The sequence below is a fragment of the Dromaius novaehollandiae genome, chromosome 4 (genome assembly GCF_036370855.1).
Source record: "Dromaius novaehollandiae isolate bDroNov1 chromosome 4, bDroNov1.hap1, whole genome shotgun sequence".
Lineage (NCBI taxonomy): Eukaryota > Metazoa > Chordata > Aves > Casuariiformes > Dromaiidae > Dromaius > Dromaius novaehollandiae.
In genome coordinates this window covers 36,149,500-36,176,195 of record NC_088101.1, presented here as the reverse complement: position 1 = coordinate 36,176,195, position 26,696 = coordinate 36,149,500, and the positions used below count along the sequence as shown (strand labels likewise).

General features: G+C 40.4%; 1 protein-coding gene across 4 annotated transcripts in view; it reads right to left on the bottom strand.

The window, feature by feature from the left end:
* The window catches only part of GAB1 (GRB2 associated binding protein 1), a 100,656-nt gene that overhangs the window by 73,043 nt on the left and 917 nt on the right, over window positions 1–26,696 (bottom strand). Inside the window, exon 1 of one of the 4 annotated variants that reach the window (XM_064510761.1) lies at window positions 20,786–20,866. The exons of 2 other annotated variants lie outside the window; for them this stretch is intronic. In XM_064510761.1, the coding sequence (XP_064366831.1) occupies window positions 20,786–20,851 (66 nt within the window). In that variant the 5' untranslated portion in view covers window positions 20,852–20,866. Of the gene's footprint in view, window positions 1–17,944; window positions 18,086–20,785; window positions 20,867–26,696 lie in introns of those variants that run through there. One more of the 4 variants, XM_064510765.1, reaches the window with a different exon arrangement.

The following is a 26,696-nucleotide window of genomic DNA, read 5'->3' as shown; positions in this document are numbered from 1 at the left end:
ATGTAATTTGCTGGGTGAACTTGAAGGGGTACTCTGAGAAAAATTACTTCTTCAAAGCAAAATCAGGACAATTACTCCTAAAGTTTATTTTCAATACAGGAAGTGGCTGCACCCGGAACACGACAGCAGCCAAGGTTAGTTTTACCATTATTCGTTTAAGGAGAACTTTCGAAACACCAGATGTTTCGGAACATTATTTAACAGTGGTTTCTTTAACACAGGTTCAGGATGAGGAAAATAAAAAAGGTCTATCCTTCACAGGGAAAGCTGAAATGTATAGGACATCTCCAAAACATACTTCCTTTCCTCTCTTTGCCCAACAGGGGTTTTCTTAAAAATATGGAGTGAGTCACTTGTCAGATAGATGTATCTGGTGCACTAGGAATAAACATGATGTTTTGCAACAGCCTTAGTAAACCAGCAGTCACAAATTTAAACAAACACCAAAATCACTGCATTATCACAGCAATTTTTAAAAGTTACCTTGAAAGATGCAGTCTTTGCTGTTAATTGTAATAGGCTTTTTCACAGAGCTGAGAATCTAGGTAGTTAGCAAACCCCTAATAAATAGTTAAGAAAAAAACCCCCAGACAACAAGAATTATGCCTCCTAAAAAAAAAAAAAAAAAAAAAAAACACCACAGGGGAAAAAAAAAGTGAGGAAAAAATTATCTGTGGTATGTTTTAAAACACTCTCCCTTTTACTACTTTTATACTCATTTAGGAAGGCTCTTACAAGTTCACAAAAAAAATGCTTTCTCTAAAAGTTGACAAACTTCTTATTTTAGGAAAAACACAGTAAAAGATACAGTAAACCCAGTTAATGCTTCTTCCTCACCATATGTTTGAAATCTCTTCACATCCAAATAAAAAAATCTCTGAGATTGCAAGCAAAGAGAAATATCATGCTAGGCTTGTAATGGGTCTTGGGTTATCAGAGATTACGGCAAAATAAATTCCTCCTGAGATGATTTCAGAGTTTTTTCTTTGTTTGTTTTTGCTTTTAGGCGAAAGCTTGATTGTGATATTCCAAAAGAAAAGAAAAGTAAATATAGAAACTTTCAAGATGAACTGAGTTGGTGCTTTGATTTATTATTCCCGTAATTATTACGTGCAAAGGAACTCTTGCTATGATTTAAATAAGTGAATAAAATCTTGACTTACATGATACGCTCCCAACTGCACACCTGCACTTACGTTGCAGAGACAGCCTACTGCCTCACCTGCCAAGTCTGTTGAACAAGACGCTCATCAGTGAAACACAGTTACTTAATGACTTAATGGAGACAGACCATTAGCTCACGAAACAGCGTCGCTTTGTCTAACCAGAAAGAAAGTAAAATTATCCCAGTGGGACAGAAAGGAAGGCTAGCAAGGAGAGGAAAGGAAGTATCAAGCATAGGCGCAGGATTTTGATACGCCGCCGGGCGCGTGCTGGAGAAACCCTACCTTGCAGCGGGGTGGCCTCGCTGCCTCTCTGCCTCGCGCCAGCGCCCCGCTCACGAGAGAGTGGCTGGTGCGCGAGCCCCGCACGGCGCTCGCTGGCCCCCGGCCAAGCCGCTGACTTCAACTGCTCCATATTCATGGAGCCACAGAAGCAGTGCACGGGGAGCAGCGGCAGCAAGTGGAGCCGAGGAGCCGGCTCGGAGAGGGGCCCCCACTACCAGAAGACGGGAACACTGCGCTGCAGAAGCCCACGAACCTGCCCGTGTGCCGCCCAACACAGGTCCGTGCTCGGTTTAAAACAAAACAGAAGAACACCCCCCATCCTGCAGTTCTCGTCGTTCAAACGTTTTAACACACTTCCAATACACTGGAGCCAGCCCCTCGCTCTAAGCACAGTAAGTGCGTCAAGGTGTAACGAACAGACGGACAAGCACCTTGCAAAGGCAACCGGCACACAGGACTTCAGGGTAAAAGGTAAGTTCAAAGAGACGGATTCCAAAACAAACAAACAAAAAAATTTGTTTTGAAAGTTTCGAGGAGTGATAAAACACACTAAATTCCTGCAATAAATTATCTTGCACATTCTGAACTATTTCCTGATACACGAGCTGTTCAGTTGAAAACTTAAAGGTCAAATTTGCATTGATAGCCTTGCCAAGACATTTTCTGAAGAGGAAAAAAATGGGAGGAAGAAAGAACAGAGAAGCAGACATGAGACTTCAAAAACAGTATCTATATTTTATACAAAATAAAAAGTCACATGCAGTACAGAATCAGCATAAAGAGGCGAGTTATTACTCCTGTTAGAACCAATATTTTTCCTTTAAATATTTCTAATTAGAGATTATTTACTTTTCCTCCAATGTTACTTGGAAAGCTTTCCTCCTTGAAAATATGGGGAGGGGGACTACTGACTGTCTCAATTTTATTCCTTCCTTGTTCTCCCATGCAGAGAATTTGTGTTTCCTTTACGCACACTTCATAAGTACTTCTTTCCGTCAGAAAAAAATTTACAGTATATATAAAACTGCTACTCCCAATTTTTAATTAATGCAAGCTGCATCCAGGCATCTGTACACAAAAGTTTAGAACTAGGCACACTGCTGTCAAGAGAATGACCTCTGAATGCTTAAGTTACAATAGCATGCTTAAGCAAGCAAACACACGAAAATGCCAAATGTAATTTCTTACCTATGCCATTTTCCAAATTTTTAATGAGCCTGCATGGATTTTTTTTTTTGCTTCCTTTCTTTTTTTTAAATGAAGGAGCAAAGGAAGCACCTGTATCTTCTAAGACCAACATATACCAAAAAGAAAATTGAAAATTTTACTCACTCAAACTTACTTTGCAACTAATCAAGAATGCATAATACTTAAAGGTCTCACATTCAACCAGTTGACACTTCAGTGAAATCACGTTCACATTGCAAGGGATATACTAGCACACTCAGATGGGGAAGAAGAAAAAAATACAACCACATGCATGCCTTATTTTCACACTTCATACCATCAATAAGCCCTTCAAGAACAAGACACTTGAAAAGGCAAACTGTCTCTCGGTAAAACCTGGCACTGTGATTTCCAAAATGCACAGGACAGCACTGAAAGGCATTACAGGCTTAGTTTTGCACTGATCAAACCTTTATGAGGCATGCACGACTTGATCCAAAGAGGAGGACTTCTCCGCAGCACAGCACAGCTTCCATCCTGCCTCTCCACCCCCTGGGCACCTCTGGCCGAGAAGTGAATTGCGCGTGGTCTGCACCCAGCCTAACATATGCCTGGCATAGACCAGTGCAGCTGGGCTGGCTGCCACACTAGGAGCAGAGAGCCTGAACTCCACTTAGCCCTTCCCTCCTGGCTGTAGAAATAGGGGAAGACAAAGAACCAAGAGCATCTTTTCCAAACCTTCATTGAGCTTTCTACTATAAGGGAACCATTTACCCCAGGACACAGGTTTAGCACCAAAATCTCTGGTTCTATCAAATGCTGTGATCTACCAGAAAGTGCCACTGAAACTCCCCAAGGGAACAGATCCAGCCCAGCTGACAGCAACTGTCGGTCTGAGTGACATATTAAAAAGCAATCAAGCTGATTACATTATGCATGAAAACACGGTTAAGTAGCACAGTTTTGCTGCAATGTTAAAAGAGCACTTGATCTTCCTCAAAAGAAATCAGATTTAATTGTCAAGATATAGGCAAGAAAAAAAGCCAATGTAATAAACAGCTTTTCTTCAGCAGTTCCTAGATTATAAGGTTTCCCACACTAAGCAAAAGTTTTATGGAAGGAAAGGATGAAATTAGTGACCTTGCCTTAGGCAGGCAGAAGAGGCTGTAGAGTTATAAAGCTCTCTTATTCCTTTTGGGGATTTTTTTTTGCTTGTTTTCTCTAGGTGCAAGTTATCCCCACCACTCCCTTCTCACCAGGCATGTGTTCACCTCTAACGATCGCAGTAAATCACCTCTCCTCTCAAGCACAGCCTCTTTGCTGTTACAGGCCAAATGCTCTCCAAGTTTGTCTTCCCAAAGCCCGAAAGAGAAAGCTAGAAAACAAAAGTTTCTGTCTGAACAGGAGTCACATCCATCAAGTCAGGAGGAACCTAGCAGATATGAGCAATGGCAGAGAAAGAAGTCTGTCTGTAAAGAGAGCAATTCTTATGGTACAGAAATATTTTTCTTAAAAATCATTCAATATGACAGCAAAGAGCTCCATTCTGGATGTGCTACATTTCTGCTACAGACAAAGGAAAAAATATAAATAAATAATATACATTATATATACATACACACACACACACACCCCACAGCAATCACAAACTCCAGATGGCTAAGGACCACTTTGTTCCAAAAAGAGGAAGAGAAACCTATGAAGAAAGGGCACTGTCAGAGCTCCCTCAGCCTTTCCAAATACAAAGGCTGCACTGGGCAAGTTTTTGAGGCCCAGTAAGTCTGACCCAAGAGAAAAGTATCTGCTGAAGACAAGAGCCAGCCACCAAGATGTCATGAGCTCCTCAGCAAAACTGACAAGCCTCACAACATGCTTCAGAAGACCTTACAGCTCTTACTTATCCAGCCGGACAATATAATATTTTGATCTCGAATGGGAGTACTCCTGGTTTTTTTGACTGGAGACTTTCCACTTCAAATTTCCTCCAAGTTTTAGATCCTTGACTAAGAGAAACAGTATCAGTTTAAGCAAAAACAGCTGCAGAGAGAGAGAAACATGTTCCAAATTTGCTGACAGCTCTGTACACCTTTACATTAGCAATTTTAACTCGGTATGGCTTTTTTTGCTGAAGTCCTAGAGAAACTTAGGCAGTAACACTGTGGAAGTTAAATTTGTGCTTCGATTCTATGCGGATAGAGATTAATTATGAACATAAAGTGTTTTGTTGGACCACTGCTCAGATTACGCAATAGATTACATATAGCATTATTGGTTAACATTTAGCTAAGCCTATATTAGAATTTCACGAAGTTCCCGAGCTGTACTTCTGCGGCTCCAAAACCGCCGCCTAGCAGACAAGTTCCATGGTCCCAGATGGTCTGCAGAAGTATATTAAACAGTGCATCACTTGCATTGCATTTTGACTAATGAGCACCATCAGTCCACAGTCTACTTTTAGAGCTACACATGCTGATCTCTCTTACAGACAGTGACACCACAAGAGAACTCCCAAGACTAAGAAACTCTTTCCTAAGTATCGCATTTTGCTCCAAAACACAGAACTGCATGGATAGCCAAGAAGATATAATGGCAATGAGAAGGAAAAGCTGATGCAAGACTTTTCTCCCAGCATACTGTTATCACTCTGTGGGTCCTATATAAAGCCTTGCATTACATCTGCGGAATAAAAAGTAATTTCCCAAGGAAAAAGATTATGTTCCATAAAGTGCTCTGCAGAGAGCACAGAAGTGAATGTCTCCTTTCCTAGAGAGATGCACAGAGACTACCAGAGGAGTGGCTAAGTCAGCCAGCATGCCAACAGGAAAGGTTTCACATTTCAACATTGCAAAAAAAATGCAAACAAACAAAACAAAAAAAGGAAATTCTGCTTCCATGTATCAGGCCTGAGCAGGAATATTCACTAATTAAGGCATCTCAGTCAAGTAATACCTTCAGCAGAAAAGAAGTACAGTTCCAAGTCAGTTTTTGAATTATTCTGCTAAATAAGCCCTTGCTTTTAATATCACAATTCAACTAATGAAATTCCTTCCAAAACCCCACCCTTCCCTCCACGCCAGAAGTTCACAAATTTGAAATTCTACCCCATCCTGGATTAACAATTCATTGCTCTGTCACCAAGTCATATTTCGCAACCAGCCTTTAATGTAGTTATAGCAAGAATGTCCATAAAATCGTAAGCTGCCAAGACCTGTTCTGATGCTACAACTTCACTCACTCTCGCTCGAATTCAAGACTCCAGCAGAGCCTGAAGGCAGAGATACAGGAAAGGGCAACTCTGCCAGCCATATACCTGCCAGAAGCCCAGGTGCTTTTTGCCTACTGCTGCAGTTATCGATTGATTAAACTGAAAAGTTCACAACACCTCAGTAAGTCTAAAGTGGAATCAATACAGTTATTTGTCTCATTTCATTCTTCCCTCTTGATTAAAGGAAAAGGAACCATTGCTTGCAATTATTAATCAGAGAATGGGCTGACCGCAAGCCACTGCAAAATTCTGTAGACTGTATCGCTGCAGTGGACCTTTTGGTGGATAGGCTGATGACAAATGAAGAAGTCTTCCAGGGCATAGCACTCGGGTTTATGGAGAAAAAAAAATTTTAAGTGTTTTCTCTATTCTACAAATGTGCTAGTGCCTGTACGTTCATAAATACTTAAAATTTTATTCCTATAGACAATTCCAAGGGGGATTGTCAATAGCAAAATTAATTTCTTGTGAGAACTGAAAGTTGTACACAATCTGAAATCTAAAGGCTAGTTAAGATCATTCCTTTTCAGGATTTCTAACTGGTGTGGGGTTTGGGGTTTTTTTTTGTTTTTTTTTTTGGTTTTTTTTTTTTTTTTTTTTTTTTTACACATAATAATGAGATTTAAAGATGAAGAAGTTTAGCTAGCTACTGGAAACAAAGCTCTTAGGAAACAACATGACAAAGGAAATGTATTTACAAGTCTGCAAAAGGGGAAAGAAATCATTGAAACAGCTGCATGGTTCTTGTGCAGCAGACAAAAAACAATTAAAAAAAGAAAGAAAAAGACAAACATAGGGAAAAAAGTTTTTAAAAATGCTCCAGAATTTAATGACTTTTTCCTGTCTCACGTTACCATGAATGTATTTTCTGCTTTATAACTAGTGCTTTTTTTCCTACCTGATCCAGTTTTCATAAGTGCCTTTCCCAGTTTTCATAATTAAACCCATTAAATAAATAATTATACGGCTATGACGCATGTTGCTATGGCAAGGATTGCGATAGCAAAGATTCAAGCTTTTATGACTTCACTACAAGGTCACATAGAAGACTGAACAAGAAAAAATGTGTGGCTAGAAAGGTTACTTCCATTAACATCCATTGCAAGGAAAGATACTAAGATGAAGTACGTACACTTGAGAGCGCTCTGAAGCACAAATGTTCCATTTTTCACTCCAATCTCTGCAACAAGTCACAAAAGAAAGGGAATACGACTATGTCATCTTTCTGGTTTTGTCTGAAAGGTATGTTAGGGCAATCCTTAAAATAGTCAGCACAAGAGGCCCCCAGGGCCACATACATTTATTTGCCCGCTAACCTAGTCAAACACTCTTTTGCCTTTCAAAGTATCCCTAAAATATTACAAGACTGTGATCTTTAAAGAGCATGCATTCATCACCGAGTATCTTTAAAGTGGTGTTTGAGAGAGATAAACAGGGAGAGCTTCCTTCCCATAGGAATCAGGGCATCCTTCCCCCCGCGGTTCCCAAGCGGCAGGACGCCGGTGGCTCCCAGCGTGGCACGGCAAGGTGCACCGGCCAAGCGGCTCTGCCGGAGCACAGCCCGGGGCAGGCACACCCCCCGGGGCCCGATGCTCGGCCGCGCTCACTAGCCACGTTGCGGTCTCCTCCGGAGGTGGCCTTCAGGCTCCCAGGGTGAGGAAGGGCCCCACGGAGGCCTTCGCTGCAGAGGGAGGAGGAGGAGCAGCCGCTGCCACCTGCCCTGTGATGGAAGGGGGTCGGGGCAAGGAAGAGGCAGAACCTACCCCCACTTTGCAAACTTGTCTCCCGCGAAGCTCCCGAAAGGGTTGGGAGCCCCCACACTGCACACTTACTGAAGGGCAACGATTTATGATGAGAAAGACTGGCATCAACACTCCTGCACCAAGCTGCGCCTTAGTCGGCGGTCGACAGCTATTCAGAGGCGCAGCACATTATCGCAGCCCTGCCATCAGCTGTTCGGATGACAAACAACGACGCATCTCACCCCGAACAAGCCAGGGTCCAGAGTGAAAAGTCTAACTGAGAAAAAGCAAAATTCCTTGAACTGGTTACTGTTTTTACCAGTAAATCTTGCTCTAAGTATATTTGTGTGGGGGAGGAGAAGGAAGAAAAGGAGGAATTAGGGGGTGTCAACTAAAAATTTCTCATCAAAACCATACATTTATTTAAAGGCAAATAAACTGCTTTGATGCTGCTCCATGGTAAAGTCTACAATTTAGTATAGAGGACAAGGCAAACTGACTTTCACATTAAGAGAAGAGGTGGGAGATTCAAAATTAGAGATGAAGAAAGCACACACTTCTCCTGAACTTTCAAAACAAGTTATTCCAGTTTAACATTTTTCTTCCTGAACTGATGTAGCATAAATAAGAACCAATGAAGTAATGAAATGCAAAGCTTATCCTGAAGCATGGAAGTATTATTATTACGCTGTGCTTTGCTAATTTTAGAAGACTAAGAAGAATGACTATACTATAATAAGTCAAATGTAAATATACAACACCATCCAATCACCCAAAGAGTGTTCAACCCACCCAGTTGGATTCCTCCCTGCTTTTTCTCAGTTGAAGGCTGTAAGAACAGCAAGGAGTTCCTCTACTACCTCCAGTTTGCCTGATTAGCTTTTCTCAGGAGCAGAACAGATTCATTTAACAAAGTCACCATCTCCTCTACTTCAAGACTTCTATTCCTCTACTGTAGCTTTCTCTACCTGAGACATGTAGAAATTTCAATCCGTGCAATAAGGACATGCCAAATCCAGCATCTTCTCCGGTTTCCAAGCCCCCGTTAGCTTCACCTGCACTTCTGGATCCCAATGAAAGGGCAGGGACGCTTCACTAGGGCACTCAGTGGGCAGTCTGGGCTGAAGACTGCAGTTTCTCACATGACACAAAACAGTTGAAACATTGGAAAAAGGATAATGAAAAAACTACAGAGAAGCTTCAACCAAGTGAACATCTTCCTTTGTAGTCACTATTTCCAGGCAAAAATCACTACAGGCCATGGCCTCTCCCACTACAAAAACCAGTGTTTTGCACAAGCTTCTTCCAGTAACACAGATCAAGGTCAGAGAACTACATTTAAGAATTCAGCCGTAACACAGCTTTACACGAGTATACACTTATTTTCTCTCCTTTAGGTTATCCTAAAATACTTTAGGCATAGTCAAACCATGACACGCACACTAGGAAGACAATCAAAGCAGAATCTTCCTCCTACACAAATCCTCTAGATTTTGAAGCTCCATTTCCTTCCAGGCTTTTCAGAGAGCAGGGGAGGGTGGAAGGGAAAAATAATGTTGTTAATGTTATTTTTTCCAATAGTGCTATGTTTTTAGTCTTATCAAGAATTTCTATTATTATTTGTTAAAACATTAAATTTCTACTGTATTTTACTGTGACAGAAGTAAAAATGAAATATTTTATCTTATCAAAATAAAAAGTTTTCTGTGAAAGTTCCTTAAATCAATGCGTTGCAATGAAATATTTCATCTAGATTCATCAGCACTTCTGATAACACTCTTTTGTTAGAAAGTTTGAGAAATTTCAGGTTCTTACAGAAATGCAGATGTTGCAGGCTGACATTAGGAAGGGCGACAAAAAGGATAGTGATTCTAGGCATAACACAGAAAAGTTCTTTACAACAGACCAGATTCTATAGCTGAAGCAGTTACCAGCATTTGGCCAGTATTTTTCATGAGAACTGCAGAATGTGATTCACAAAAACACTTTTTTACTTTAGCAGAAAGTACTTAGCGGAATACTTACCAACTTACAGTAGCTCTAAATAACCAGCTTACTTGAAAAACTCTTTACTAAATCACACTCAGTATTAATTAAGTTTAGCCCAGGAAAAAATACATAATGGAACAATTTTTCTTCATATGGAAAACATTATGCTGAATGACTATTAAATTCATTTTAAATTAGATCTTTTCAGTGAAATAAGTTGGTCATAGTAACTAAAATATAATGAAACAACAAATATATTCCTATTCTGAACTCCAAAAGCTCACAAAAGAAAAGCAAAACAAGAGGGCAGTGGGCTTGTGAAGTCAGTTAGAGACAAAATGAAAACAATTCACCTGATATGAACTTTCAAGCAATATGAACATTTTCAATTCATTTCAGAACAAGCTCAAAGTCCATCATAGAGAATATTCAGCATTTACCTTACTTAGGAACTCAGATCCCCATCGCTACTCCCCTCCGACTTCTTCAATAGGTACAAATAGGCATAGCATGTTTTGAGTATGTGTCTGATTTTCCACAATCAGAAAAAAAGATATCACCAATATGAGGAGTGTCTCAAGAGCATATAGATTTCATATGCCATTAATGTGTCATACCACAAGGGCACATTTTGTTAATGCTATGTAAGATACCACAGTACATTCACTTAGCACTGCAGACTTGAACCACACTCACCTAACAAGACAGACAAGTTTGGCTTATACAATACGTAAACAAGCCTCAGAGCAAACATGCAGTAGAACAAGTTGAAACATTGGTTACATTAGTTAAACCTCATTACACCTGAGTAGCCTCTTCACTTCCAGTTATTCCCATTAAGTATACTGCAGGTTAGCAAGATCAGAAAGTAACAAGTCATCACCTTCTTCTGTTCACCCTGTTCCTGGAATATCGTGCACAGAAAGATGCAGAAGAACAATTACAGGAGTACACAAACAATTCTGGATCATTTTCAAATTACTTGTACATCTATATGCAGACAGCTCTATTTTTTTTCCCCTCAAGCACTCACTGCTGGCCATGGCAAAAATCAAACATATGTGCTGATTAGTTTTAATTCTGTCAGCAGCCTCTGGTACCATGGACTATCTTGTTACATGCAGAACCCTGATGAAGTAGCTCTCATAACCTACTCCTTCCTCTTTCAAAGCCACAGGTTTGGATTAAATTATGGTATTTGGGAATAGAGATTCCCTTCTTTGCAGACTCATTAGTTCTATTCTATCACACTTCCTTTTCAGAGTATTTTCGAGATCTATGAAAAGAGAAAGCAGTAGCCCAGGCAGTCATGTCTCCAATGCAAGGTAACTCGCAGCTCCACATGAGATCTGTCTGATGCAGGTCAGGAGAAGGGTACCTGATGGAGACGCAATCCAGGAAAGGCAGAACTGATGCTGAAGGACACGCTTAAAGGAGACGGCAAAGCTTCTGCTTACCCTCTTCAGATGAGGGGATGCAGGATGAGTGGATTCTGCTGGCTTCAGATCTTTTTTTAGATTAATGAGTTCATCAATTGAAAGAAAATTTGACTTCACAGTTTAAAAAAAAAAGTTGCATTTTATCAGGAGTCAGCTGTCATATTTGTGTTTGCTTTTATATCTCAATGGAATTCAAGTCATGCACACTATTTGGGGCTTTACTGAAGGATGACCACAAAGAAACTTTACAGCTGATACAGAAGGCAGCAGCTTATCTTGGCAGTGCTCCTAACAGAGCACTGATAATTCCCATGCTCTCCCATCTGTGTTCTTTCAATTGTTTCTACGCACGAACTTGAGCCATTTTGGACTTATGGATCTCTATATAGTCAAAGTCCTGGTTACAAAGGAATCTCTCATTCTACCCAGACAATACTAACAAAGACCAGCCACTTTTAAAGCCTACTACATGCTTTCCAAGCCGAGAGGGAGACAAGACCATCTCAATGTAAACTCTCCTGGAAACATAACCCAGTTTCACCTCTGTGTACAATCTAAGAAAGATGGAGAAAACAGTTACTTCAGATATTTTGTTCTATGTGTTTTTATAAAAGTGTTTTTGCCAAACATGCTAAACACACTTGTCATTATTAAACACAATAAATGACGACATGCCCACCAGAATAACAAGCATCTTGAATGCAAACATCTTTCTCGACCAGCACTGAGCCCTACTCTTCTACAGCTAGAAGCATTTCACATGAAAAACTAAATGAACAGAGGATGACCAACAAATCCTTTGTACATGCAATAGAGGAAAACAGACCTAATGAAGAACCAAATGTCAAAATAATCAAGTTTTAATCAATTCAGATAATTTAATCAGTTGAATGAATGAATGAATTATTGACACAGGAATAGGCTTGGAAAAGGTTAGACACATCTGTAACAGTCATGAGGAAAGACTGAAATAGGCAGAAGCCCAGGCCTCCCAAACATGGAGATCTACCAGTAGACAGTTTTCTGGGAAGGCTCTTGGCTCAGAGTTCTGCTCCCTCCTCCCCCTTACAGATCTGCTGACCTTCTGGGCATACTGCAAAGCCAATTTATTTACACAAGCTCTTGCCTAAAGGATACAGGGATGGGTGTGAAGATTTTCCTGCTAAGAAGGCAAAGATGTATCTTTTGTTGGCACTAATTTATAAGTTGTTTAATTGTTTTAATTAGGGTATACTCTCCAAGAAGCTATGGTTAAAGTTGCAAAATACATGCTGTGCTTTATTATATTTAGAACATTTAGTTATTCGGACACTGAGATAAATTTTACCTCACTTGCTGGACATTCAGCACGTTCTCTCAAACTATTTCAGTAACAATACTTATTTTTAACGAAGAACTGTAACTGAAACAACTCTCATTTTGCCTTTTTACGTTAGGATAACATATGCCTAACAGACCTAGGCTTCAAGCACCTGTCCTTGTTATCACATAGCATAATCACCTGAAACAGTTTCTGAATGATGACATTTAAACCTTAAAGGTTGGTTGGTTTCTGCTTCAGCTTCAGAATACACCCTTGGGCAAGCCTGTGAATCTATCCTCATAGATAAAGGGCAATCATGTGTTCATCCGGGGACCCCTCTTCACAGAAGAATAAGAAGTTGTTTAAATTCTACTAGAGAATAACCATGGTTCAGAGGAACTACTTGTAATGGCCTCAGTGAACTGTCTTCCATGCAGGCAGCTTTACCTACACAGCCAGTAGTTCAGGGATCTGCTCAGAGAAGCAATTAATCACTGAGGGATGCTGCACTTCTTCATGGAAAGCCAAGAGTAACACATTAAGTCAACAACTTCTATTTTGAAATAGCTTAATTCTCTAAGGAGATGACTGCTTTCCCCAAATGATAGAGACATGTGTCTGCTGTTGTCTGGGCCAATTCAGAGACTTGTTATTCACTCCTCAGTTGATTTCAAAATCAGACTACCCCTTCAGTAAGTTGCAGAGACTATGACATCACGTTTATGTGAGTTTATTGCACAATTACGGTGGCTACATCCCTGGATTTTATTTTGTGGGAAAGTACATTTCTGTTAGAGTCTGAACTGTTTTCCTGGTTTATGCCCACTCTCAGAGTTACAAGTTTTGGTATAAAGCTTAGCATGACTTTTTCATAACACTATAAAGGTATTTTATAGCAATTTAAGGCTGTGCAGTTCAATTGCCTAGAGAAATATTTGCATTTGAAATTGAGACTTGCTGGAATTTGACAAGCAACTCTTAGAAACACTGCTTAACTATTTGCTAAGTCACATGACCCTCTACTGGATTTTCCTTGAGCACTGTTTAAGTCTCCTTAAAAAGGAAACAAAAAAACCCATACCCTTTGAGGTGGCAAGACTGTCATCTCCTTAGAGGAATGATCATAATACAATCACTGAAACTCAAACCAAGATTATAACTTAATAGCTTCAAGTTCAAATGGAAGCAGATTTACATACCAATGTGATATTTATTGACTAGAACTGGAATTGACTAGAACCATGGAATACTACAACATTAACTTAAAAGATGGAAAAATTGAGTTCCATTATGCTTTGGTCAATGTTATCTTCATTCTAACCCAAAATACAATACAAACTTAAATTGAAAGACAGTAATATACACGTCCTGCAATTCAGTAATTACAGATCCCAATCACTACATTTTTGGTTTTGAGTCAGCAAAACTTCCACCGTACAGTGTACAAAGGACACAGAATTATCTTCTGCATTATTCAATATGGCATTTATTTGAATCTGTACTGTTTAGTTTCAAGGTCTCCAAAATGTATGTAGCAAAAGGATAAAATCAGCATGGGCCAAAACATTTTCATATAATTGCTTGTATATTTAGTTCCCACATGTTGTAGGGTTATTAAAAAAACAGGCTGCCATCATTTTACATTAGTACTATAAACACAGTACTGTCTTCTATCACACCTCATCTCTTCCCAATTCCCTACCATTTTTCATTAACCAAATTATACCCCCAAGCAAATGAATTTCATACTACGAACACAGAAAACTCAATCCAACCCCAACCATACAGACCAGGAACTCCCCCCACTACCATGCAAAGAGAGGTAAATTCCTTCACACATGGAGCAGAGTACAGCAAGGAGAAGATGGCAACAGTGAGGGTATCCAACTTACAACTTCTCAGATGAGTTCGCAGTTCCAAAATCTTTCATCAAATTTCCTGAGGACAACCATCCTTTCCTTTACTCACTGGATGAGAACAAACCGCACAAGGAAAAGCCCTGTGCATATGTAATCTCATTCAGGAGAAACTGGAACATGAGGTATTCCTATAACATGTAACTATACTGTTTTTGCTTCAACTCTCTTTTCTGAAATTGGTATTAAACTAGGATAGAGTTAACATTCTACTGTTTTGCTTTATTGGCACAACCTGCCAGGTTTTTTTGTTTTTGTTTTTTTTTAAGTCATTCACATGGAGAATATGCTTTCTCCACAATACAAAAGGCAGTTAAAAATCAAGATAAGCTTTACCTGTTGAAAAGAAGGCTCCTTCTCTTTTACAAGAATGCATAATTAAGAAGTCAGTATAACACTGAGGTTTTTCTTACCTCATCTAGTCTGTCCTAAAGATACATGACTTATTCCCAGCTTCTTCCCATCCTACTAGGAGGAACTGGGCACTGAACTGAGGACGCATGGATGGATGGGAAGGTATAAATGCAAGGTTGTCAGAACAGAAACTAGATCTCCCCTCCTTTGTCCCTACTTAGGAACCTTTAGTGTATTTATCAGCTACACAGGTAGCTACAGGGTACAAGCTGTCCTGTTCAGCATACTGTGGGGCTGGTGAATCAAGATCCGAAAGGAATTTTCCCCATAAAGAACAGACCAGCTTGGGGGGGAGGGGGGAAGTGATGGGGGAAGAAACTTCCCCCTCCCAAAAGTTAAAAATGTATTGAGTTTAAGGGGGAGGAGAAGAGGGCTAACTTTATCTTCCATGCATCATTCTGGAGTAACAGGCAATTTAAATTAAAAAAATAAAATAAGGAAAGGTTTTTAAAAGCTTAAAAATAATAGGAATAAAAAGAAAAGCAAGAATGTCACACACTCATTGTGTTTTGCAGCTTTTACAGATACAGACTAAAAGGCCCAGCATGTTGATGGAGTCAGACCATGTGTCCTGAGGTCCCTTGTGTTATCTCTTCTTGCTCAGCAGTGAAAGAAAAAAAAAGAAAGAAGGGAAAAAAAAGGCAAAAAGTCCCAGCGTTAGACCTGACAGCATTTATCGTAAGTGATTGATTAAACAGCATACACCATGCATCTCAGCAGCGTACATACATGCAATGGAAGAGCGCAGGGAAAAACGAACAGCAACAGTAAGAGGGCTTGAGGCAACTCTCCCTAGTTGCTGTTATTAACTTAATACATTGTTTATACCCAGTTTTTATTATCTGCTACCATCCACCTGCTTGTCTTGATCTTCTGAACTGATGTACCTATTCAGCTGATGAGAAAAAGAAAGAATTCAGTTGGCCACAGAAACATGCAGAAAGCAGCTCACCCAATCTGTACAGAAGTAAATTAGCTTCCCAAGTACTGTCAGAGACACTCCCCCCCACCCCCCCAATACATTTTTAACTTTTGGGAAGGCGCCAGGAATAAAATGCTTGTTTACTGCAGGCAGGAAGAGCTACCTATGATTCAGACAGTAGGAAGTGACAGGAAGGACTAAATCATGCAATTTAAAAGTAGGAAAATAAACAAAATAGCTGCGACAAGAGGAAGGAGCAGCAGAGGACATGAGAGCCATGAGTGTTGGATCTCCTCTCTCACTTGTGCAGGGCTGAAGAGATGATCCCAGCAGACCCCATAAGATTTCTTCACCTTTCACCCCTTCTCCTAGAGCAGCTGGCCAGGGACTTTCCTCCTTAGCACTGAGTAAGAAACATCTGTCAAGTTCAGCCCCCCAGCTGGAAAGAGCAGATCATGGTCTTCCTCTATCTTGTTTAAGCAGTTAGAGATTCTGGAGAGGAGCACTCCATCCTGCCCCCCCCTTTACACAACAGCTACCAGAAGCACCAGAGTCAAGCCACCAGGAAACCAGAGCTTTCTTCCCCCTGAAACTGTCTCACTAGGAGCGCTGAGCAGCAGTTTCATGCTGCTGCCACAGGGCATTTTGAAGCAACAGAAGCCACCAGGGAAGCAGTCCATCAGGAAAGGTGTCTGTGCCACCTCTCCAGCCCATATGACTCTCCCTGCAGCAGCTCCACGACAAGCCTAACAGGAGGCAACGCTGGGCAGGGGAAAACATCAGTCACAGCAGCCGACGCTCAAATTCCCAGCAGTGGCAAACGGGAAAAAGGTGGAAGGAAAGAAGGCTCATTTTCCAGGTAGCGAAGGGAGGTAGTAACACACTTCAACTTTGTCAGGTACCAGTTACACAGAGAAGCGCCCAGATGGGAAGAGAGCTGCCTCCCGAGCAGTCGCTGGAAGCAATCAGGCATCTCACCAGCATTGCTAATGACTCTGCACCTCCCCTCCGCCCTGTCTGAGGTTGGCTCTCACCGGTACATATCTGGCAAAAATTTTTAGCTCCAGTCGTACAGACTATTACTGCAATTTAAAAATATGCCCATTCCAAAGCTAAGACAGCACGCTAGAAGATTTGAGTCACACAGCCAGTTATGGCTGTACATTAACAAAGTGCCACCAATAAAGAACACCATCAAATTTATCCAATGGCAATAGTGCCTCATTTATATAATCGGTAAAGACTTTTCTGCTAGTCTCCTTATAAATCAGACAATAAATTCCTGCAATCTTTTTGTGATCCCAGAGCAGCAGAGACCCACAGATAAACAGAGCTGTCAGGTCAAGGAAAAACACGAAGGAGTGTGAAAAGGCAATTAACTTAGCATCAAAGCATACATCATGGCAGAAAAACTCTGTCCTGTTACTGGTCCTGGGACAAAATTCCCCTGGGATGAAACGAGGGTTCAGTTTCCCAATTTACACTAATGAGTCACTTGAACGCTACTCTTTACTTTATATATCCACCTCTCCCCCCCCCCCCCCATTCCTTTCTTTCCTTCCCAAAACTCCAGAGAGGAGAAAACAGGTTTTACCTTAGAATAACACATTTAGACAGACTCAAGAGTCAGTCATCACTGTCTGCTGACAGACCTTTAATAATAAAGGACAGCTTAAGCTATTTTTCATAGCGCTGACAAGCTTAGGCAATTTAACTTCATTTGTGCACACAGGTGTGTTAGATCATAACCGAGAACGTGACATTACCTCAGCTTTGAACTTTAAGGGCATTTTTTCCCTCGCAGAGTAACGAACAAGTCATTAGACTGCAAAAACTTATCTATAAAGCATGATGCAAGCAGTTTCAGCAATAATTGTGCAGAAACAGTATACGGGAAGGCATTAGTGCATGCAAGAACCAGGAGTAAAGTATAAATGTGAAAAATACACTTAAGATTACAGATCAGCTCTTGCACTTCTTACTTTCACAGGAAAAGTTATATTCCTTAGCAACAGGAAAGAATTTTGTGAAAGCAAAGTTCATCTAATGCCACCATAAGAACATGACTTAATACAACACATAATTGAAAGGAAAAAACACCATGAGAGTTTGTGGATGTATAACAAGTGAAATATTCAACAGTGATAAAGTTTTATCAGTTTGTGGCTTAAATCTCAAATCAAGTTCACACAGATCACTACTTTCTAGGAAAGCAGAATGGCCAGACTGGATCACGCTCTTAACCTACCTCTCACACTTCCAACATGCAAGCAAAATTAGGATGATTTAAAAAAAGAAGCTATCACAGGTGAATTAGAAGAAACTGGTTAAGGAATTACATTTTTAAAGTCTCCTTTTGTCATATCCCGAGTCTCTCGGCATTCGCTGCTACAGCTGTGAGATTCTCTCTGTCCAAGCCCTCTGGAATCTCCTACATTCCTGACCTGGACATCACTTGGCAAAGTGCTCCACCGCCTAATCCCTTCTGGGAAAAGCAAGCCTCTTCAGTTTTAAACTTAACTGCACAGTGTGCCCCTCCCACTGCTCCCCCCACTTTTTTAAATTATGTGAAGACAAATTACCAATTCACCTTCTCAAGACTATGCATTACTTCATGACAGTCTCTCTTGTCTCTTGATAAAATACACAGTATCAATCTTTAAAATATCACAGTATAAGTTACCAACAAATTTTCCTTAATGTCTGTCTTAATATGATTCTTACTTTCATACTAGCGTTTGCTGAGAAGGGGCAAACCTGCTGTCAGTATTTCACCCTATTTCTAAGGGTCCTCAAAGTTTATAGGCTTTTTTGGATCATAACTGTGTACCAGCTTCTGTATATGGACTTTGGACTTCGTCAAGAATAACTATTGCTCACATGCTGTAGAACTAGCTGTTCCAAAAAGCAATCCTTTAAAGGTAGCAATCCTCCCCTTCCTGCCCCCCTCCAAATATCAAAACCTGCCTCTCTACTCTACCCCATCCCAATTCAAAATCTACATGGAGACACAAGTGTCAGAAAACAGTAGAAGAAACACACATTAAGTGCGAATGGGAACATTTGTCTAGTACATTATGGGACTCTGTGTAGTTTCTTCATACAAAAGAAAAATGACAGACCAAAACAGTGTTTTCAGAAGGACCTTTTGGTTTTCAAATGGGTAACATGCCATTCTAAATCTTAAAGTTAAAAATCTACTTTTCATTTGGTATCATGTATGTATTTACCCTTTTAATAACTCTCCCAAATACGGTGTAGTTCTTGCACACAGACTGTATCAAAGGTCTGTTTGAAGGCAGGGTATTAACCTTGTTTGAATAGCTCCCCGCACGCCTATCCCATACCCCAGATCTAACCCCACGAACTCCTGCTGTCAGCAGCAGACACCTACGGAAACTTTATTCTGTTTTTAAACCCCAAGCCTCAGAAAACAAACAAAAATAGACAGACCTCAGTTTATTTTCCTGGGGGTTTTGTTTTTCTTCTTCCCCCTTTTCTTTTGAGGCAGAAGTCGGAAGGCGCGGAGCGTGCTCGGCAGCGCCGCTGAGAGCCGTCGCATTCCTCCCGGGGCGGAGGCAGGCGGGCAGCACATCTGCCATCACCCTGCCCCAAGGCTGGCGACGCTGGAAAGAGGGTGGGGAAGCAGATCGCGCTTGTCACAGCCACTATCTCCATTGCCATGAAGAGTTTATCTGACGCAGTTTTCTCTTATAAAGCGGCCAGACAACCAACGCGTGACCGGCTAGCCTGCCGGAAAGCTCTAGGGCAGCAAATGCACAAGGAGACAAGGTCACTTTTCGGCTGCTAGGCAAGGTCATCCCTGCAACCTGCCGCCATTGCCACCTGCCACCAGCCACATGGTAAAACGGCAGGGCCTTGCCTCCAAAGGACATCACGTCAAGACAGCTAACCTGAATTTGCTGGGCTACGGCAGAAGACACAAAAGTTACCTCCTTTTTAAAAGCAGATGCGACCAAAGCTTGCAGCTTCCCAGAAATTCCAAGGGAAGAATAAGCACAGCTGTTAATCAAGCATCACTTTTTAAAACATTCTGCCAACAAATTTCTCTTCAAAATAAGAACTAGCAAAATCTTTTAATTTAATTCGGTTGTTGGTGCGGAGCCAGAACTCAGCTGTCAAGGAGCAACAGACTGGCGCGCTAACGCTGTATGCTCTCCTACCAGAAGCACCACCTCTTTCTCAAGAGGTATTTTTTTTTTAAACACAGAATTGTATTGTTATGTACAGATATTATGCAGAATAATACACACGCCATACAGACATAACCACCTGACTTTTCCATTATATGTTGTTATCCCACCAGCAACAAGACAGCTGACTATCATGTTGTCATTATCCAAAATAATGGCCATTTACCTGAAAAAAAGACAAAAAGACATGTCACAGGGATTGTCCTCAGGGAAATCAAATCCTCTGGGATTTTAATCCCAAAATCATAGTATAGTTATAGTATATAGACCACTAAATATATTCCTTCATCTATGAGGCCTCAGTTAAAAAGAAAAAAAAAATACATGATGATTAGAGAATTTAACAGTTGATTCAGTCTCTTTCATCTTGCTGGAAGTTACTCTGCAAACATTTCCCTGCTGGATACTACTAAGCAGACAGTCAGACACCACATAGTGTAAGAATATTTTACAACTAAAAGTAATGCGGCATGTTCCAAAAAGCCTCAAAAGTTAATCATGAGAAATAAAGCTTTTGTCAAAAACTCGCAGCAACACCAAACCCACAGGCAAAACCAGACTACATAATCTTTCATTGGAAGCCAGTTTAAAAAAGAAAGCACAAAAATACAACTAGCATATTGCACTGAACAATATTGACAAAGCTAACACTATTTGTACAACTATAAACACTTTTACTAAAGTAAATAAGCCAGAGAATTCATGAAAAAGAAAGAACTGCAATAGCCTAACCAAGAATTGAGAAAGCAGGAATTAAGAGTAAGAAGCAACACTCTGTACTTGATCTAGAGATGCCAGAATCTCTCCTCCCACCCTAAGGAAAAAAAAAATGCTGTCTTAGAAAAATTTCTCTGTACATATAAGGAGCTGAATTCACATTAGTGTCCATTAAAAAAATGTGCACACACACACAACAGCAAATTACTTTGGACTAACAATATTCACCTGTACACAACACATACTTGCCTTGACAAGATTATCCCTTTCTGTCTGATCTTTCTGCCTGCCTTGCTCAAGTAATTTGCATGACATAAGGTCTGTCCCTTGTAATGAAATACTGCAATTAAATTGCAACAGAATACTTATTAGTCATTGGAGCAAAGAAAATTTTAAGGTCATTTAAAAAAAATTTCCAAGTCTGTCACTGCAACACTAAAGTAGTAGTCAGGGAATGAAAAAATAAGGAGATGTATCTTTGTTTTATGTTTATTTGCTTTTAAGTTGAAACAAAATTTGCATCTCATCATTTGCACTCTCCTTGATTTAAGAAACAATTTCATCTAATATACACTGTTGAAATCTATTTTTAGACTAGAAAGAGGTGACAGCAAAACTTAAAGAGTGTAAGAGATCCCCAAACCAAAGCCAACATATGTGAAATTACTTTCATCTTTTTAAGATTACTACATTTTGAATTACTGATGCTCCTCTCACTTTTACCAAGGCTTTTGCCAAAGCCATGATCCAAAAGGAATGAGAAATAAATGTGTTCTAAGGTCTATGCTAGAGAAAGACAACATTTGATTCTAATCATCTGACCCAAAAGTCATGCCAAAAAAAGACTTTAAACACACTAGCAAAGTAGAAAAACTAAAAAAAGGAACAGAAGCGTCCAAGCAACAATTCCAACATTTTAAAAATTGAAGGAGAAAAAGAAAAGGATACTGGAAACCATTTTCCGTCTGTCACTTTCATCTCTATAAATAGATGAATGTTCAGTACAAAAAAAGCAGACTAAAAAGAGAAAGATTATATCCCATCTGAAACAGTGTCAACCAAAAATAATAGCACTGCTATACAGGTGTTGGGAGCAGCAAAGCACTCCAAGCCCTCCAAAATTGTGCTCATTTTGACAGTTAAGGCCTATAATTCTTTTTTTTTTAAGCTAAATTGTCCAGTAAAAGCATTCCTTTTCTCAATATATCCATTTCGCGTTTATTTCACACAGCGGCCTTCCTCACATTTAGGCTTACAACTGACTAAAAGGCATGCAAAATGAGATCATCTGCATACAATTGGAAGTTAAATCCATGATATTTCATGATCTCTTCTGATAGTTTAATATATATGTTGCTTACCCTGGATGTTCAACAGTGCAAGACTTTGTGCATATGTGGAGGAGCAGCATCACAAAAAGCTGGAGACACCAGTTTGCTTTTCCACTTCCTCCCCCCTGCTCCCTGTTAAGTTCTTCATTGAATTGTAATCAGCTGCACCAAATCTTACTAACACATTTACCAAAAGGCAGAAGCATACTGAAAGGATATCCATAACCTGGTACACGCTCAACTGAGAATGACCTGCAATGTCATTAAAAAGTCAGAAACTGACTCAGCTCCCAGCTATTCTGGTCTCAGAATAAGAGTTACCCTCTAACAGCAGTTAGCAAAAACTGCTCACATCAAGAAATGCATTTATGAATATCTGGGTTATTTCGTATGTCCAGCAGTTCACCTTCACTTGAAAAGAAACAGGACCATTTCTGCTACTTGAGTCTCTAACTTAGTTATCAGAGGAAAAGCATTTAAACAGTTTGAGTACTAGGAGACTGATCACCCAAGCTCAGAAACTTTTACATTAAACAGTGTATGTCAGTATGGTATGTTACATAAAAAGCAGAATAACTAGCAGAAGAGTCTCCTCTTACTTAATATGTGCCTATTAGACATATTAGTTCTGTATATTGGTTCTGCAGTCTTTCCCCTCGAAGTCATTCAGACAGAGAACTCACAGCACGCACCGCAGCTCAGCGACTGCCAGTGCTGTAGCTCTGGCAGCACAAAGTCAGTGCTAGCCACGAACTTCTGCAGGTTGATTGTGCTGCTAAGGCGAGACATAATGCCTAAAGAGCAAGCTTGCAACATGGACATACCCCCAAAGTCATACCTCACATAGTTTAGTATCTTCAGCTGGCACACAGGACCCCACAGCTTCCTTGTATATTTAAAGGGAGTATCAGAAAAATGTTATGTTTACTTGTTACGTTGTGCTGTCAAATTCATAGTTTAGGGTTCCCCAACTAATGCTCTTCAAAAATATCCAAAGTCAAGACATGGGTTCCTGCACAGTGCACTGAAGAAGGGGAAGGGACAGACCTTCTTCTACAACATAAGGCTTCTGTATGAGTATGGTTCGATTCCTGCAAGGACCTCAGCTCCTGGAGGAGCAGAGGCACAACCAAGTTCAGAATATTAAGATGTCTCATAACGTTATTAGATTATGCTCACCTACCTTGAATTAACTTGACCACTCTGCTCCACAGGGATAGCACTGAATGATGTCAAACAAGCCAACCTTGGGGGTTTTTTGTGTAAATCAGCTGGCTTTTTTAATTTGCTTGCCATGCTGATGGAAGATCACAAAAGGTTTTAACGAACAGATGCTTTCCAAAAAGGAGATTTTTGTCAGGCACTTCAGCTTTTACTGGTTTGCAGCTATTCTGCTGAATAAAATATTTCTTAACGCCATTACATCTCTTAGCACATTTAAGTATTACTCAAGACAGAATAGGCAGTTATGTGATTAGTGCTAAGAGTAGCTGCCAAACAAATCCACAGTAAAATACTTCATTTCTACTACTTTTGCACCTGTACCATCTTAGACCGTAGTTCAAAACTCAGTAATTAGTTTAATAATCTGCTGCATTTGAGTCAACTCATCTCAGTAGTCTAAACAACAGAACATTAAGATAAGCAGTTGAAAGCTATGCAGTTTTGTCCGAATTATATCAGTGCACCTAATGTCCTGGGGAGATCAAGTCCGTTTCTCATTTTTAAACTCTTCATTTATAAATAACTATATAGGCGATCAATTAGAGTAGTCCAAAACCAGAAGGAATTTTTGTAAGAGAATAACACAAGAATTAAGGTTTCTAATTTACTTTCAAAACTGTCTTGGGAGCCTTCAAGTACAGGGAAGCCTATCAGATACACAGAAAAGTCTTGAACAAACCTATCCATAAAAGTCCTGGCTGCTCCCCCAATACAGACTGCTTAGCTTTTTTTGATGAAGTTTTACCTTTCACAAGACAGACTATTTCAGTAAGAACATTGAGAATTATTATATTCTCGCTTGAGAACATAAGCCACTGCAATACAAAGCATAGCCTCAGTTACACCACACTTGATTTAAGATTACCCAAAACACCAAATGCTACTCTCTACATCAGTAGACTTTCTGGGAATCAACTGTATAAACCAAGCATCAACACTAAAATCCTGGTTTTAGGCACATTCATTCATCTTACTTAACCCCAGCCACCATGCAAATGAAAATGCAATAATTGTAGGAGAGATTTCAGAAGAGTCTCTCCTATTCACTCAACATTTTCTCCCTTGCTTCACCAAGGAGACAGCTGCATTTAAGTATCTGGTTCTCTATACTGGGCTACCACAGAGAAAATAAGCTATTTGAACTGGCACAGGCACAGAAGAACTGCAATATAGCAGAGAATTATGAAGCCAGGTTTTGCTATCCATTTTTAAAGGACAGATGGGGGGGGCAGTTTTCCATTTACATCTTTAAAAATGAGAGAACTAGAGCAGAAAAAGTGCAAGCTAGTGACAGTAGGTTAAGGCATAAAACATACGCAAAACTGAAGGCAACTGAACAAGTGAGAAAAGGAAACAACACAGAGTGTAGCAGAAGCTGCAAAATTTAGCAGCCCTCCATCCCTATGCAAAAGCCAGTTCTTCCACACTACTCATGCAAGCATTGCACAGGCTGTAGACACCTGTGCAGGATTTAGCCCACATTTCCTTTCCCTTCTTCCCTCCTAAATCCACATCCTGATCTTTGATCAATAGCTGACACTAAAGGTTACTTGTAACTAGTTTTCTCCTCAGAGATCTGCTGCTGAAAACAACCAGCCTATTCCAGCAAATAAACCAGTTCCCATACTGGTTTCCCCCCCAGCTCCAGGGAACCAACATCAGGTGACAGTGGTTAGTGTTAAGTTACTTCCAAACCAAAAATGCATGAACAAGACATGAAAACAGGACTGCTTTTAAGGTGGGAAAAGAAATACATGGTGCTAGGGCATATATCCAAGCAAATGTGATTTTTCCACCTCCAGGACAGTTATTTCTTTTCAGGCTCCAAATGGTTGTAAGCTAGCTTTAATACTGTGTCCAACTGCTTCAAACAAAAATTAAAGTTCCTGTGAAACATATGTCTACGCACTAGCTTCAGAGTGTTCCTTTTCACCCTTCCTAAGAACTGAAACCATATTTAACTGCAGTTTCAAACTTTTTATCTCCTTTCCCAGATGGTAACCTGGATTTGCCCCAACACTTGCATGCAAAAACTAATAGGGCGTGAAGTTACAATTTTCCATATATATATGTGAAAAGTATGTGCTGCAGAAAAGCAGTTTTCTACTGAAAACGCTTTCCTGTCTTTTCTTCTGGTGCAGCCTCCTGAAATATCACCAATATAAAACATAGCTTTAAAAACACAGCTCTTTTGTGCCTCATCACAGACATAGAATTAAAGCATAAGCCAATGTTTAAATCATTGTGCACTCAAGGCAAATTCATTGTCTTGAGTATGTCAACTTTTTGTTTGGATAAAGCCCAGAACCATGATGCCGAGGTCGTTTTTATGTCTTTGAAGTTAACGTGAACCTTTAGCCTTCAACTAATCAGGACAAGCAGGAGGAATCTCGCTTTAATTCCTCCCTTAGCGCCTTTCTTTCATACAGGAGAGTACAAGCAGATTAACAGGCCACAGCAACGTGCAAGATTTAAACTTACGACCTTATGGCCTACAGAGCATACAGAAGCTGCACCAACTGAGTCATGCTGAAGCTAATGTAAGCCTGCCATACCATCACTTTGATACTCTACCTCCTCAAAAAACCCTCTGCTTCAAGTAAAGATAAAGCAATTGCTTCTTCAGGACCGGCAACTCCTTAACCAACACTACAGTTAGAGATTGCCTCTCGAAGGTTGTGATGTTATCCTGCTACAGCAGTGAATACACCTTCAAAAGACAGTTACATGGAAAAAAAGCTAGCGTATTTAGAGACTGTGACTTATGATATCAATTTAGGACACCGCGCTCCTGTTTACAATTTCTTCCATCAACAGCCAGCATAACTTCGTGATTTAAAGCTTGAGCAGAAAATTAATTCAACTGTAAGAACTTTAATGCTTTACTGGGTACCTACACATTCCACCACTAAAGTGGTATCCTGTAAGTATATATGTACCCTATGTGTACACAAGTACACACAGCAGATCAACCAAAAATACAGCCCATGTCTGATGTGGCAGGGAAGCACAGTCCTCCCCTGGCCCACGAGGACATTCGCTTTGCAAGCCCGGTCCTGCACCCTTAGCATGAACAGGATTTTTGCCATTGGGAACAGGGGAGTGGGCTATCCCCGCCCTCCTTTTCTGAAGAAAAAGCAGGAGAGTCACATTGAGCCAATTCCTCGGCATCCAGAGATGCGTCAGTAACAACAACAGCATGTTTCTCCAAGTTTATTCTTCGGGAAGTGACTGTCAATCACTGACAAATTAAAATAACGCGGTCACGTTAAAATTTGCATTCAGATTCTCAAATGAATCTGAGGAGGTTTAACTACTTCGGTAAAACTGGTAACTGCAAAGGCCGTTTCTATTTAAATGCTTGCTAAAGAAAGATTAAAAAAAAAAAAAGAGGAGGTGGGTGGGGTGGAAGGCCCCAACATTTTGCACCGGTTACACAAATACCGTGAAGCTACTTCGGTGCCCATGGGAAAGGGCCTCGGCGGAGACGGCTTCTGGCAGCACCCATCCCTCCTACGTGACTTGACAGCGTCTCCGCCAGCACCGGGGAGCTACCAGAGCACAACAGCTTTGCTGTTCCCCGGTCACGAAATCTGCCCTCTCAG